General features: G+C 44.9%; 1 protein-coding gene across 1 annotated transcript in view; it reads right to left on the bottom strand.

Annotated features, from left to right (window-relative positions):
- LOC147633493 (DNA gyrase subunit A, chloroplastic/mitochondrial-like) overlaps positions 1–13067 on the bottom strand; it is a 107260-nt gene extending 94193 nt beyond the window's left edge. The window contains exon 1 of the mRNA XM_086806582.1: positions 12166–13067. Coding sequence (XP_086662708.1) covers positions 12166–12755 — 590 coding nt within the window. The 5' untranslated portion in view covers positions 12756–13067. The remainder of the gene's footprint in view (positions 1–12165) is intronic.
- Between the last annotated feature and the right edge of the window lie 834 nt (positions 13068–13901).

The raw sequence follows: 13901 nt of genomic DNA, 5'->3' as shown, positions 1-13901 counted from the left end.
ACAAAGTAGGTAGATCCATCGAAAAAGAGGCGGGCTTAAAATGCCACAAGTCCGTGGTGCTCCACACCCGAAGAAGAGGACCACCAACTGCTGTCCAGGGCTCTGCTCCAAACGCCAACAGCGTGAAAGCACAGGACCGACAGCCCCTTCTCAAGCGGAGGAAAGGCTAAAACACCATAAGAAGAAACACCTCCTCTGCTTCCCAAGGCTGAAAACGCAGCCCATGCACCACCAACAATGGATGATGGAGAAGATGGCATAGGGGAGAAAGAGTTGCGGCCACCACAAAAACGCAGCCACCAAACCTAAAGCAGAGCACCCTAGAAGAAAAACGCAGCCACCAATGTGAAAAAAACAGCCTTCAGGATGAAAACGCAGCAGCCAAAGGAAAAAGCAGCAGCCAAGTGGTGAGGAAAAACACAGCCACCTGGAAATTTGCACAAAACACAGCCCCTGCTGCATATGTAGCAAAAACGCAAGCCTTCTTCTGTTCCCAAAATGCTGAACTTCTTGCAATAAGGAAACTCGCCACCGCCGCCTTGAAGTGCCGGTCACCTAAGCAACTGATACCATGATAAAGTTGCACAATATGGAAGCAAAACATAGGGGAGAGAGAGAGAGAGAGAGAGAGAGAGATCAGACAATGAACATCATGTTATGTAGCAAGGGGGTTTTACAATGGCAATATCAGCCAACAAATGGTGTAGAACATGTGCCTATGAATAGGTTAGATGATTAACAAGTGAATATGGGAGGGCCCCTTTTATAGTGAAGCTGGGAAGTTGACCGGCTGTCCCTAGGAGCTAGCCGACAGCCCGTGACCTACTAAATAGAAGATAAATGGATAAAACCTCATAAATAGGCATTCCCCAAATGCACTGAGATGCACAATTTCTAACAAACAAGCCACATCTTCATTGGTGACAAGTCCACTATCCCGATTCACAATGAGGGCAAGTTTCGATGGCAGAGGGGGGAAGCATTCTTCCCCAGTTCTTTATGTTCCATCTCTTGGTTTTCACCTTTTGTCAATGCATGAGGTTTGCAAGACTAGCATGCAAGTGGAGTTTGATAAGCATTCAATTGCTATCCAAGACAAAGCAACAGGCCAAGTTGTTTGGGAAGCCGGAGTCGAGAATCAAACTCTCAACACTCCCAATGTAAGGATTATTCTTATCAGACTGTGAAGAGCTAACAAAATAGCCAAGCATAAAGACATTGTGGTATGAGTCCTCACTAATTGAGTTGCTCTACCCTTAATGTGATTCCGCTACCATAGATAGAGCAATGGTAGGGGTCTCACAACTGACATCAGAGATGAGCCATATTTAGACCATTTTAGATGTATATATTGTCGCTTCATCAGAGCTAGGCTTAGTCATTGAGTTTTGGAATAGAATATATATTGTTTTGTCCTTTGTTTAAATCTTGTCTTTTTTGGGAGTAATGTGTAAAATTAAAACGCAGCATGGCACAAAACTTGTCTTCTTCCATGGAAGGACACGTGAGCATTTAGTCACACTAACAAAGTGATAGCTACAAATTTCTATCTTAATCATTGAGAATATTATTTTGAGTGGCCTTATCAGTCATTCACTATTTATGAGGCGTCACTAGTGGGATGAGAACAAAGAAAAGTTTTTTCTAGTGATAAGACATAGATTAACTTCCATTCTATGCCTCAAATTTGAGCTTGGCCATGATTATGGAGTACAAAAATTTGAGGTAGAAGTATTTTTACTTAGATGAGTATTTAGCTAGGCTAAATCATCTTAGTATGTACCTCCCTCGTAGAGAGTTTGTAAATATAGGCCAATATTGTCATTTTCAACCCTAGTTCTTTTCCTGGCAATGTAATAACCTCATATTGTATCAAGGATAAATCTAGGTCATGGTTTCTCATGTACATCAGGGTTACTCCAGCTTTGTTAACCGCATTTTATGGGACAGCAGTTCTTTCTGCTTATCCGGAGTCTCACATAGAGCTCCTGTACGGACTTCATCTTTTATATTCACAACACCATTGCATACTGTGTGTTTTACTCTGATCTTTCATATATTTGGTCCTTTGGTCTCTTTTGCCCTCACATGGTATCAGAGCAATCGTGAGCAAAGGGATCGAAGACCTAGAAAGAACACACCATGGATCGTCTACCCTCGATTCCGGAGGATCAGCTTTCCATACCAGATACTGATTCCGATATAGATCACACAGAGGATGGAACTCCTTATTCACTGGAGAGCCCTGTTCGAGGTCTTTCATTGGGAGACGACCAGCCTACTTTTACCCACTCACCCTCTTCACCCTTGGCGTATGGTTTTTCTTCTCCAAGCTTATCAGCCGTCACTTCCAGAGGAGGTTACATGCCCACAGCAAGGGCGCCAGTATTGGACCCAAGTATTCAGCCTCAACTGGAGAGCACTGCTTCTCACCCTAGCCGACGGTACCATCAACTACCCTCGATCCCTAGAATTTTGTGAACCCTAATAGAGGAGAGTCTAGGAGTATTACTCATTCTCCGACTTCCGGTGTTCAAGGAGGTAACACTGTTTTCTCCTCTGGTTCACATTCTGTTCCAACTCCTAATGTGTTATAGAATACTGCCCAAATTCAAACTCAAAACCCTCCCTCCCAACCCATACCTCTTCCTACTAGTGTTGGCATGCAATCATCACTGCATGCACTTCTTTTGGGTCCTGCGTATGGTTTCTACCCATCCCAGTTAGCTTTTAACACGACGCCCTCTGTCACTACGGTCTCACCCGGCATTCCAGGGTATCAAGTGGTTTACCAACCCATCTCTGGCACTGGTGTTTTTCCCAATTATGTGCCCTCTCCAGGGTTCGTACCAACCTAGTATTCCTCCTATGCTGAGAACCCAAAACTTGATTCCCTCTTATGGAGCACCCTCAACAGGTCCTTCATCCATGCCTGGACTTGGTGGACTGTCGGGTTTCTCTCCCTCAACACTTACACTCTGGATATGGCCACTAACCTTCCTGGACTCCCCCACCATCTTCCTTTCATGCTTCCATGTCCAGAAATGCTTTCACTGAAAAGACTCGTTTTAACGGGTCTAATTATACAACCTCGGCTAAAGAGGTTGTATTGGACACAAGGGCCCCCTCTTGAGTGGAGGGAGAGGATGACTTCTTGGGATGAAATTGGTCATGCAACCTAGCAAAACGCAAGAGTTGGCATTCACACTCATATAGGTTAGGCATAGGCTCTAAACTAATGGTCCGTGTGACAAAAGTGAAGAAGCTAGGAGGCAACTTGTTTAGAAGAGTGATAACCTGATCTTCTTGGGACTTGGTAGAGCCAGTGCTGGCAAACTCGGCGTTAAGGCGCCGATATTCAGCAACTTTGACGGTTAGGTCATCCCCTTCTTTGATAGAGAAAACTCGAATTTGATGCTCAAGATCAATGCAACGCGTACAATCACGTGCGACATCTCTCTCGACGAGATGTGCCCATCTGTCAGAGACATAGGGGAACTGCTGGAGTTGAGAATGGAACTCAGGCAGAAGGCCTTGCATGAGCTCCACTATAGCAGTGGCATTTCTAGCCTCCCAATGGCTAATGACGTCAAGAGGTACGAGAGAACGGTGGGGTTTTGGGTCAAGGCCCTTTACGAGGTTCCAGGAACCTTGGGATGTGAAAACTTGTTCCATAAGAACTCAAAAAGAACAGCAAGGGAAAGGGAACAACATCTTAGGAAATCAAGGCAAATCTTCTGGCAACAACCACACTGATTCCAAAAATCCTGCCTCCACACCCATTCCCTACTGGTAAAATATTCCCAAAAAGAATAGATTTTGCACCTCTTGCCAAATACCTGGCCATGTCGATGATGAGTGTGTTTTTAAAACCAAGGAAAATAGAGGCAATAACTCCAACCCTACTACCTCCACCCGCCAAAACAACCAAGGTGGTAGCAATGCCCCAAATTGGCGATCTACACCGGTAGCAATCTAGCACCTACTCTACCAAGCTCCCCTCCAAGGACCCAACAACAAGGAAATGGTTCTGCTTGGCCACGTTCCTCCCACTGGCGAGCTAATAGTCAAGTTGCTCACGCCCCACCTTCCCAATCAGTTTCTTTCACCACTCCTGAAGAGATGTCTGATTGGTCTTCCCTCACACCTCATCCTGGCCCGTCAGCCAATATTGCTCAGGTCACACTTAAGATTGATTCCCGCCACAACTCCACAAAAAGGAAGAAACGAAGGCCTAAACAAGGCCATCCGCAAGGAAAGGCCTCTGCCCTCATTCAGATTTGTCAGTTACCTAATAATCCCTCCGTGCCCATTATTGAGGCCCATCCAACTCTTCCCTGTGGTCATCCTGTCACTTGAGTAGTTGACAGTGGCGCTACTCACCATATGGCATTTTCATTTCTCAACGTCCTGTTAAGGGAGAAGTTCGATGTGGCAACAACACAATGATGCCCATAAAAATCCATTGGCACTGTCTTATTTGACACCAGCACTGGCCCCCACCAGGCTACCTTGGACAATGTCTATCTTGTCCCTAATTTAGGTCTCAACCTTCTTTCTGTCTCCCAGCTTACCCAACTCAATCGTGGTGTCTACTTCAACAAACGAGTTGTTGAGGTAATTGATGAAACTACTGGTCTTGTTGTTGCCAAAGGACAAGCTCAAAAGGACGGTTTGTACCGACTGTCCACTTTTCTAACTGAGCCATCTTCTGTTGACTCAGAGTTTCATCGGGTTCGGGCCTATGTTACCCAAGCTCCTTCCGACATTGAACGACTATGGCACTTTCGCTATGGTCATTTACCCTATTCCACTCTCTATGAGCTATCTCGAGACAAGTTAGTTGAAGGTGTACCCAACCTCAAACTGACAAAGGATGTCTGTCAACCTTGTCAACTAGGTAAACAACATCGTACCCCATTCCCACAACACGCTACTCATCCGGCCTCGGGAATCCTCCGGTTGATTCATTTCGACTTGAGTGGTCAATCCCCAACCCCTTCCTTGAATGGATCTCTATACTACATGTTAATTGTTGATGATTATTCATGATTATTCAAGGTACATGCGGGTATATTTCCTAAAGCATAAATCTGACGCTTTCCAATACTTTTCCACATGGGTTCGGTTATGCACCAATCAAATGGGCGTCTCCATTGGGACTGCTCGTAGTGACAATGGGGGTGAATTTACCTCCCATCAATTTTCTCATTTCTTGCAAGATCATGGCATTCAACGCCAACTCACCTCCACCAACTCTCCCCCACAGAATGGAGTGGTCGAGCGCAAGAACTGAACGGTCATGGATATGGCACGCTCCATGCTTTTTGCAATTGAGCTGCCTGAACGTCCCTGGTCAGAATCGATCAACACTGCGGTGTATCTTCTGAACCGTTGCCCCACGGTTGCTATTCCCCACAAGATCCCATTTGAGGCTTTCTTTGGCGAGAAGCCAACCGTTTCCCACTTTTGTGTTTTTGGATGTCGAGCATATACTCACACTCCGAATGATACAAGGGGCAAGCTTGAGCCAAGGAGTGAGTTGCCATTTTTGTGGGTTACTCTTCTGAATCAAAGGCTTACAAAGTTTTTGATCCAAGATCAAACAAAGTTTTTGTTCGTTGAGACATTGTCTTTGATGAGCGAGACTTACTTCGCCTTCCACGCCCATACCAACTGAACAAGAATCTCAGACTGTGCCAAATGAACCCCATCAGTTACCTACAAATCCACCTCTTGAGGAGGCTTCCTCCTCTTGTCAACCACTCAGGGACCCTTTACCTCGCTGGTATCAACAAACCATGCGTGATTCTGGTATACTTCCCTTTGATATCCTTTGGACGGTCCTCGTCGGTCCACCAAACTCGCCCCTCGTGCCTCATTTGCCTCTGTTTTTTCCACAGACTATGTGGCACATGATGAGCCAACTTCGTGGAAAGATGCTATTAAAATTCCATCCTGGAAACAGGCCATGGAACTCGAACTTAAAAGCATTGACCGTAATGGCACGTGGTCCCTTGTGGATCGCCCTCGTCCTCATAAGAAGGTCATTGGAACCAAATGGATTTTCCACACCAAATTTAAAGCCAATGGTACCCTGGAGAAATACAAAGGGTGCAAGGCTTTCGCCAAAAAGAAGGCATTGATTTCGATGAGACTTTTGCTCCCATTGCTCGAATGACCATAATCCGTCTTTTACTCAATCTGGCTGTCCACCATAAATAGCCAATCTACCAAATGGATGTTAAGAGTGCCTTTTTAAATGGCATTCTTCAAGAGGAGGTCTATGTTGACCAACCTTCGGGATTCCCTCTCCCTGGTCTTGAGGACAAAGTTTTTCGCCTACATAAAGCTCTTTATGGGCTTAAGCAAGCACCTCGGGCGTGGTATCATCGCATCGACAAATTTTTTCACAGCCAAGGTTTTCACCCATCACACTGTGACCCCAATCTCTATATTCACACTCATCATGTGCTGGTTTGCTACCTTGTACTGCATGTCGATGACCTAATAATTTCAAGTTCCCATCAAGCCAAAATGATTGATACCATGGCACAGCTTAGACAAACTTTTGAGATGACTGATCTCGGCCTTCTCTCATATTTCCTTGGCATGGAGGTGATCCAACATCCTAATGGTATTTTCGTATCTCAACAGAAATACTGTCTCCAACTCATTACTTCCTATTTTCCTGATGGTGCTATCCCTGTGGCCACTCCATTGGATCCCACCGTTAAACTATCAAAGGAAGTGGACTCACCTCCACATGAAGAGCGAGCCTACCGGCAAGTGGTTGGGAAACTTATTTGGCTCACAAATTCTTATCCTGATATCTCCTATTGTACCTCCTATTGTACCTCCATTTTAAGCCAGTATTTCAATTCTCCCAAGGAGCCACATTGGAGTTCAGCAATGAGGGTTGTTCGCTATCTAGCATGTACCTATTTCTATGCACTTCACTACAGTCGCAGGATCTCCTTGCACGGTTACACGGACTCCGACTGGGCTGGTGACCTCAATTCCCGACATTCTCATGGTGGTTATTTGTTCTCCCTCGGATCTGCCCCTTTCTCTCGGTCTAGCAAAAAGCAGGATACTGTTGCAGGTTCTTCAGCAGAGGCCGAATACCGGGCCCTCTATGATCACCACTGAGGTTATGTGTCTTCGTCAACTTCTTTCCGACATGCGCGTCTCCATCGACACCGCCTCTACCATCTTCATCGACAGTCAAAGTGCGATCGCTCTTGCTGGCAACCCTATTTTTTCTAATCGTACCAAGCATGTGGGTGTTCATTTTCACTTTAACACGGAACAAGTTGAGCTTGGTACCATCCGACTCCAATACATTTCTACGGCTTCACAATCGGATTGGCATCAGGCCACCACCATCATCCTCCGCTCATTGAGAGGGGGATCTACCTCTCCCTTCATTTTTTACCATTTTTGTATAGGGCACATGAGTCAGTGAAAACCCCATGAGGGCATGGCTCCTGTGAAAACCCACTGCATTGCATTTTTTTTCATCATGCATTCCCTATGCACAGCATTCTATTTTATGTGTTTGGGGCGCATGTATGAATGAAAACCCAAAAATGGGCATTCCTGAATGTGAAAACCTCTTGCATTGTGGCATTCATTCCAGTACTTCTCAATCCCAGATGCCGTACCCTGGTCAAAGCACAAAAATCCTCATCTTCGACAACCATCTTTTTCCCCTCATCTTCTCTCATGATCCCTTTTTGGTCTGAGAGGGGGGGTGTGAAAATGTACCTAAACCATGCAGCCCAAAAAGGGCCGACTTCTTTGTTTGGCCCACATTCTTTGCTCGGCACTTCAATTCTCATATATAAATGAGACCCTTCGCTTATCCTCTATTCACAAACTGACATGCAGGTGCATCTGCGTTTTCTCATCATCGCAGCGTTCCATCGCTCATGTGTTGGTCGCCTCACATCAGCGCTCCAACACTTGTGCCCTGGTCGCCTCACGACTGTATCATCATTGCTTGCTGGTCAGCACACAAGTCACCACCTACAGCAGCATTAACGGTTACTGATCTGGGCGCCTACATCAGCTTCTCTTGCATCGCTTACAGCCAGTTCATGCGCTGATTTAACTGCAGCTTGATGCCGCCTATGTTAAAGTTATGCATCTCATGTGGGAACCACCTTTATAGATAATTAACTAATTATCATGTATAGGTCGGTCACCCTTGTGAGAGCATATAAATAAGCTCTATACCCACCATTGTAATCTTAACTTCATTGCTAATTAATATCAAGCTTGTTCGGCTATCTCTCTCTCTCTCTACGTGTGCGTGTGTGTAACGCTTCCGCAGCTAGATTCTTGACATGGTATCAGAGCCCTAGGCTCGTGATTCTCGGCAGCACCACGCAAGGAGCAGCAGGAGAAGAAGAAGAAGGCGAGGCACCTGGCAATAGGTAGCAGAACGTGTAGAAGGCGTTGTGACTCGTGAGCAAGGTCTGGCGGTTGCAGGCAGGCTGTACACCAGTTGCATGGGCAGCAGTAGCAGAGGCGGTGGTTGACGTCTTTCTTTGTGGTCCCGCATCTGGCGCAAGGCAGGCCAAGCAAGGCACAAGGCAAGCAGCGTTTTCTGTCTAGCAGGAGTGTATGCAAAGTGAGAGCAGCGTTTTTTTGTCTGGTGGCCAGCTTGGAGACACCAAGAGCAGCAAGGCTGAGCGAGCTAAGCTGAGCACAGAGGAGCGAGAGGAGCGCGTACAGTGGAGGCGGCAGCGACAGCACATACAGTTGAAACATCGTTCCCATGCACGTTTGGAAGGTTGACCTTGAAGAGTGGACCTCGATGGAGCGTTCACATGTTGAGCGTCGACAAGATTCTGGCAGGGGTACCTGGTGGCGATTCTCAAAGAGACTAGTATGTCTATATAAGTGGACCAAAGAACAAGAAAATCCGAGAGCCTTGATGAATTTTGGCAGGTGTTTCCTAGCTACAACTGCGATGGACTCTCCATGCATGAGCAAAGTATTTGATTTGGCTATGAAGCGACAAGGATATCTGTACCAGTGGACATGTGTACAACAAAGTTTCCGTGTTGTGGAGTTGGTTCCGAGACTCAGATCCGAGGACCCTAACCATCACTCTTTGGCAGTTTCCAATTACAAAGGATAGTTTTCCTGATAATCAATTGGTTGACATCGAGGTTGCGGATGATTTCCATGCTAACATCTTGTGGCAAGCCATTTGGACCAAGGTTCCCAGTATCCAGGAGTAGTGAGACTCTTTATCTTCTTCGGGCTATTGCAACAGAGGGGGATTGGGAGGTGTCAACTTCAACGTAACTATGGAGATACTCCCCTCACATGTTTCAGCCAGAGAGAGGCACGTGAGGGGGAGAGGGGGCTAATCAAAGCTTCCATCAGGTGTATTGGAACCGGGTGACGGAGTTCAAAGCACATGCATCTGGCGAGAAGAACGGCTTGACAACACTATGGACGTGCTTTTGTTTGCAATTCATTGTGGTAAGACTATGGACGGGAGGAGTTCTTGGTTCATTGTCAGAGAATTTTGGGCGTCATGTGTCGACAGTTCAATGTTCAGAGGATTTCTTGAACGTGTGTGTTCTCAGTTCAACAAATGGGGGATCATGAATGTGGAGTTGTCTACAATTCATTATTCTATGTGGCAGCTGAAGCTCAAGATGGCATTTTCTTGTGAAGACAGGTTGATTGGTGCATTTTCCGAGGTGTACTCAGTAGTTGCAAATGCTGAGGTGTCCATGGTTGCATCGTCATCGACTTGGATTTCCCATCTATGCCCACTATGAGCTGCAGAGGGCATGTTAAAGTTATGCATCTCATGTGGGAACCACCTTTATAGATAATTAACTAATTATCATGTATAGGTCGGTCACCCTTGTGAGAGCATATAAATAAGCTCTATACCCACCATTGTAATCTTAACTTCATTGCTAATTAATATCAAGCTTGTTCGGCTATCTCTCTCTCTCTCTCTACGTGTGCGTGTGTGTAACGCTTCCGCAGCTAGATTCTTGACAGCCTACAGCCAGCAGTCTCAACAGCAGCGTTAACTGCTATTGGTCTGGGCACCTACATCAGCTTTTCTGCATCGCCCACTTTAGGTTGACTTCGTCACCTTCATCAGGTTACCAGCAGTGTTAACTTCACCTACTACATCGCCAACACCAAGTTCACTTTGTCGTCTACATCAAGTGATCTTCGACGTGTGCTTCAGGCTTATATCAACGCTTACATCAGGGTTACTCCAGCTTTGTTAACCGCGTTTTATGGGACAGCAGTTCTTTCTGCTTATCCGGAGTCTCACATAGAGCTCCTATACTGGACTTCATCTTTTATATTCACAACACCATTGCATACTGTGTGTTTTACTCTGATCTTTCGTATATTTGGTCCTTTGGTCTCTTTTGCCCTCACAGTGTCTATCCTTACAAAGATGGTGCTAAATGCCCAAATTCCCAAAAAGGTGTGGGGATACCATGGGAAAGAGAGAGAGGAAAGAGAAGAAAACAAGGGTTATCTTTGTTGCTACATGGAAAAAACAAAGAGATATAGGTGCTGTTTCTGAATTTGCAGAAAAGCAAAGGGAAAAACGCCCAAAGATTGGAGATAAAAACTTTGAAATTACCCGTCAGTTGCAAGTGATTGCCTGCAGTGTCAAATTTCATATGGTTTAGAGTTGCAATCTTGAAGTTGGAGGTGAATGGTCAAATATAATAATTTAAAAGCCAAGCAATGATGCGCGTGATTGGTAGGTGCGAGGTCCCAAAGTTGCATGAGAATAGAGTTGAGAGAATGTGAGAGATCATAAAAAGGAGTAGCTTTAGGAAATGAACAAGGGAGAATCTAGCATGTTACAATCAACTCAACCTTTCCTCTCTTTAGTGATTGCAAATGGCTTTCTCATAACTCTCTACTGTTCACGCTACACGTCCACCATGAAATTATATAGCCAAAGCAAATATTGCAATTCTTACAATTGTCAAATAGTAACTCTCTACTGTTCACGCTACACATCCACCATGAAATTATATAGACAAAGCAAATGTTGCAATTCTTACAATTGTCAAATGGTAAAACTATGAACAAGAAAATCCATGCTTTTTGCTACACAGTTTGCCATCCAAAACGGATTGCCTAAGGGAAGACAAATTGAGCCACAACACAACAAATTCCTAACTTGGATAGATTATGAATCAGGAGATGAAAGACAAGCAGAAGAGGACCTCACAAAAGGAGCGTACAGGTCACACACCAAAAAATTTGTGGTAATGTTTTATTCTAATACCACGGAGAATAACAATACGAAATATGAAAAGCTTGCACCAATCACAATGTACTGATCAAACATGCAGCTGATGTATGAAGTATGGCAAAGAAAGCTCCAAATTCATTAAGAAAGAGTTAAAGAATATTTGGCTGGATCCAAATGAGCCAACACCCCTTTGTTGTGATAATGCTCACAGCATTCAGCTTGCATTCCCAAGCTAGAATATTGCCACTGACATTCATCGAGCTTTGTTGCCTAAAGGCAAGGCTGCCATTGGCAAATATTTACCAATGCGCATATACATTGAGAGGAGCCCACGGGGATGCCTACATCATCTTGGAGGTGATATACATTCGAGGAGCCCACAGGGATGACTACATCATCTTGGTGCTCTAGCATTTTTGCACATTCATTTTGCCTATAGGATAACTCTTAAAAGGGTTAAGGGACATGAATCCTGTTCTTATGCAAAGGCTCCAAGCAAAGAAGCTCATCAAGTCTTCCTACTCTAAGGTGACAACAAGACTCCATAGGGTGTGAGAAAGGCCTGCCTCTAATCAAAATCACAAGATATCATACTTTTATCGACGTGAATATCTAATTCACAAGTGAATATCTTGACCAATTAGATGCTGACACACGTCACCCACCCTATTAATGAGAGCTGCAAAGCTTTACGTTAGTTAAACAAAATAGTTCCAGAACAATGGTTTTCCCTTTACAACTCCATGTTTGGACTTTATGAATATATCAAAACATTTATTTTGGGACACAAGAGATCTAACATGTGCTATTTTGGTCACCCACTATTTGTTATCAATACAAAGCCGTGAGAAATATGAAGAGAACAACACAATGCAACTTGCAAAGCCACTTACAGTATTCTGCGGTGCACGGGTTTCAGACCATCTCGGGCATCTGGCAAGGCACGGCCTATTAGCACAGATATGGCGTAAGATAGGTAGGACTCTGATACCTCCTTGTGCAACTCTACAGGCTCTATTCTAGCATCCTGAGGCCTCGTGATGGTGCCTTCATTATAAATTTCTTCAGTAGTGCCCCCATTCAACACCGACACCGAGCCTTCTTCTTCCCCACCACCATACCTTCCCCTTATGGGACCGGAGATTCTGTGAGCATGTCGCCTTGAGAATCCACCATGATTACCATTCAGCTGCACACAATATAGCAGGTCTCTGTGTTTTCCTTGCAAGCTGGGATGATTTATTGTCCAGGCAGCAGCAGCGGGCAAGAGACAACTGCACAGCAAGGACCTAGTACGGTTGTACGGCGGAGAATTCGTGCGGTTATACGGTGGACAGCTCGAGCGGTTGTATGGCAGGTGGAGCTGGAGGCGAGCCATGGCTTCTTTGTGGCTGATAGAGGCGCTGACGGCATATGCCTCACACTGCCGCAGCGCAGAAACAGTTCTCACCGCTTCAGGCAGCTTCCATTTGGCGCTAGTCATCCAGCTTAAACTAAGGAAAATCAATTCATCCAAACTCCAAAAGCCTGTCCACTTCTGATAGCTGTGTTTTGCCTGTCCACTTTGCAGGTGCTTGCCTCAATGGCCTGCAAAGCGCAAAGGTAAAAACCAAGAGACAAACAGGCATAAGGTTCGCCGTGCGTTACACAGCATTTCCAACCCCTGCCATGGCGTGCAACAAGCGCCTGTGGTCGTCTGGTGTGCCTGCGGGTTGGGGTTCAAGCAATCGCCTGCGCGCCACGGTCTCTAAATCGAGGAGAGGTTTAGGGTTTAATCTACGCTAAATACTTTTTTGGTCCCCAGGCTTAGGCGCTAAATACTTTTGAGTTTTGTAAATTCAATTTTCCACTTCCCGTTTCAAATTATTGATATAGAATATGCTGATCTTTTCAAAACCATAGCTGTATCCAAAATAGTACTTTGCAAAACGATATCTTGCCACTTTGTAGTGTTATACAAACAATAAATGCTAATCAAAACATGTCCCTCACCAACTCCAGAAGCCAAAATTTTCAAAAACAAACAATCCTCTAACAGTGTCATAAAAAAACCGTCTACACCAAATCCAAAATTTTCAAAAACAAACAACCCTTTAACAATGTGAGAAAAAAACTATCCTTTAGTTGTTGACCCGCACACTTTATTGTTTGCAACTTCAAAAGAGACTTCTTGCTCAAACAAAGCTCACCGATCTCTCCCTTTAGTTATCTATTTTGTAATATTGCCTTTAAAAAATGAACTCACTCTCTTCCTTTCTCCCTTTCTTTCTCTCCAAAACTATATGTGAATAATGCGAATTAATCATTACCATGCTAAGCTCTACGAAGAAAGGAAGCTATGGAGGACTTGTCCTCCAACTTGTCAACAGAGCCCAGCTCCAAGTCGCCAAAAAGAAAAGAGAGGAGAAGAAGGGCATAGATCTACTACCCTCACTTAATGATGTGTGAACCAAAGGAGGTGGACACAATTGGTGGTGTGACGTAACGAAGGTCCTAATGTTACTCAATACAATGTTCCCAAGAGCCTTCCTTGGAATGCCCCAAATAGCGTCCCACCCTTGGGGCTTCCATTCCCTTGGGTCCTTGAAGTCAGATGAATACAATGATTTTTGGCCTAGAGTGTGGCCTT

This window comes from Cibotium barometz, chromosome 12 (assembly GCF_041138505.1).
Source record: "Cibotium barometz isolate CiBa-2024 chromosome 12, ASM4113850v1, whole genome shotgun sequence".
NCBI classification, from domain to species: Eukaryota; Viridiplantae; Streptophyta; class Polypodiopsida; order Cyatheales; family Cibotiaceae; genus Cibotium; species Cibotium barometz.
Note: the sequence above shows the minus strand (reverse complement) of the source record. Positions and strands in the feature narration are given on the sequence as shown.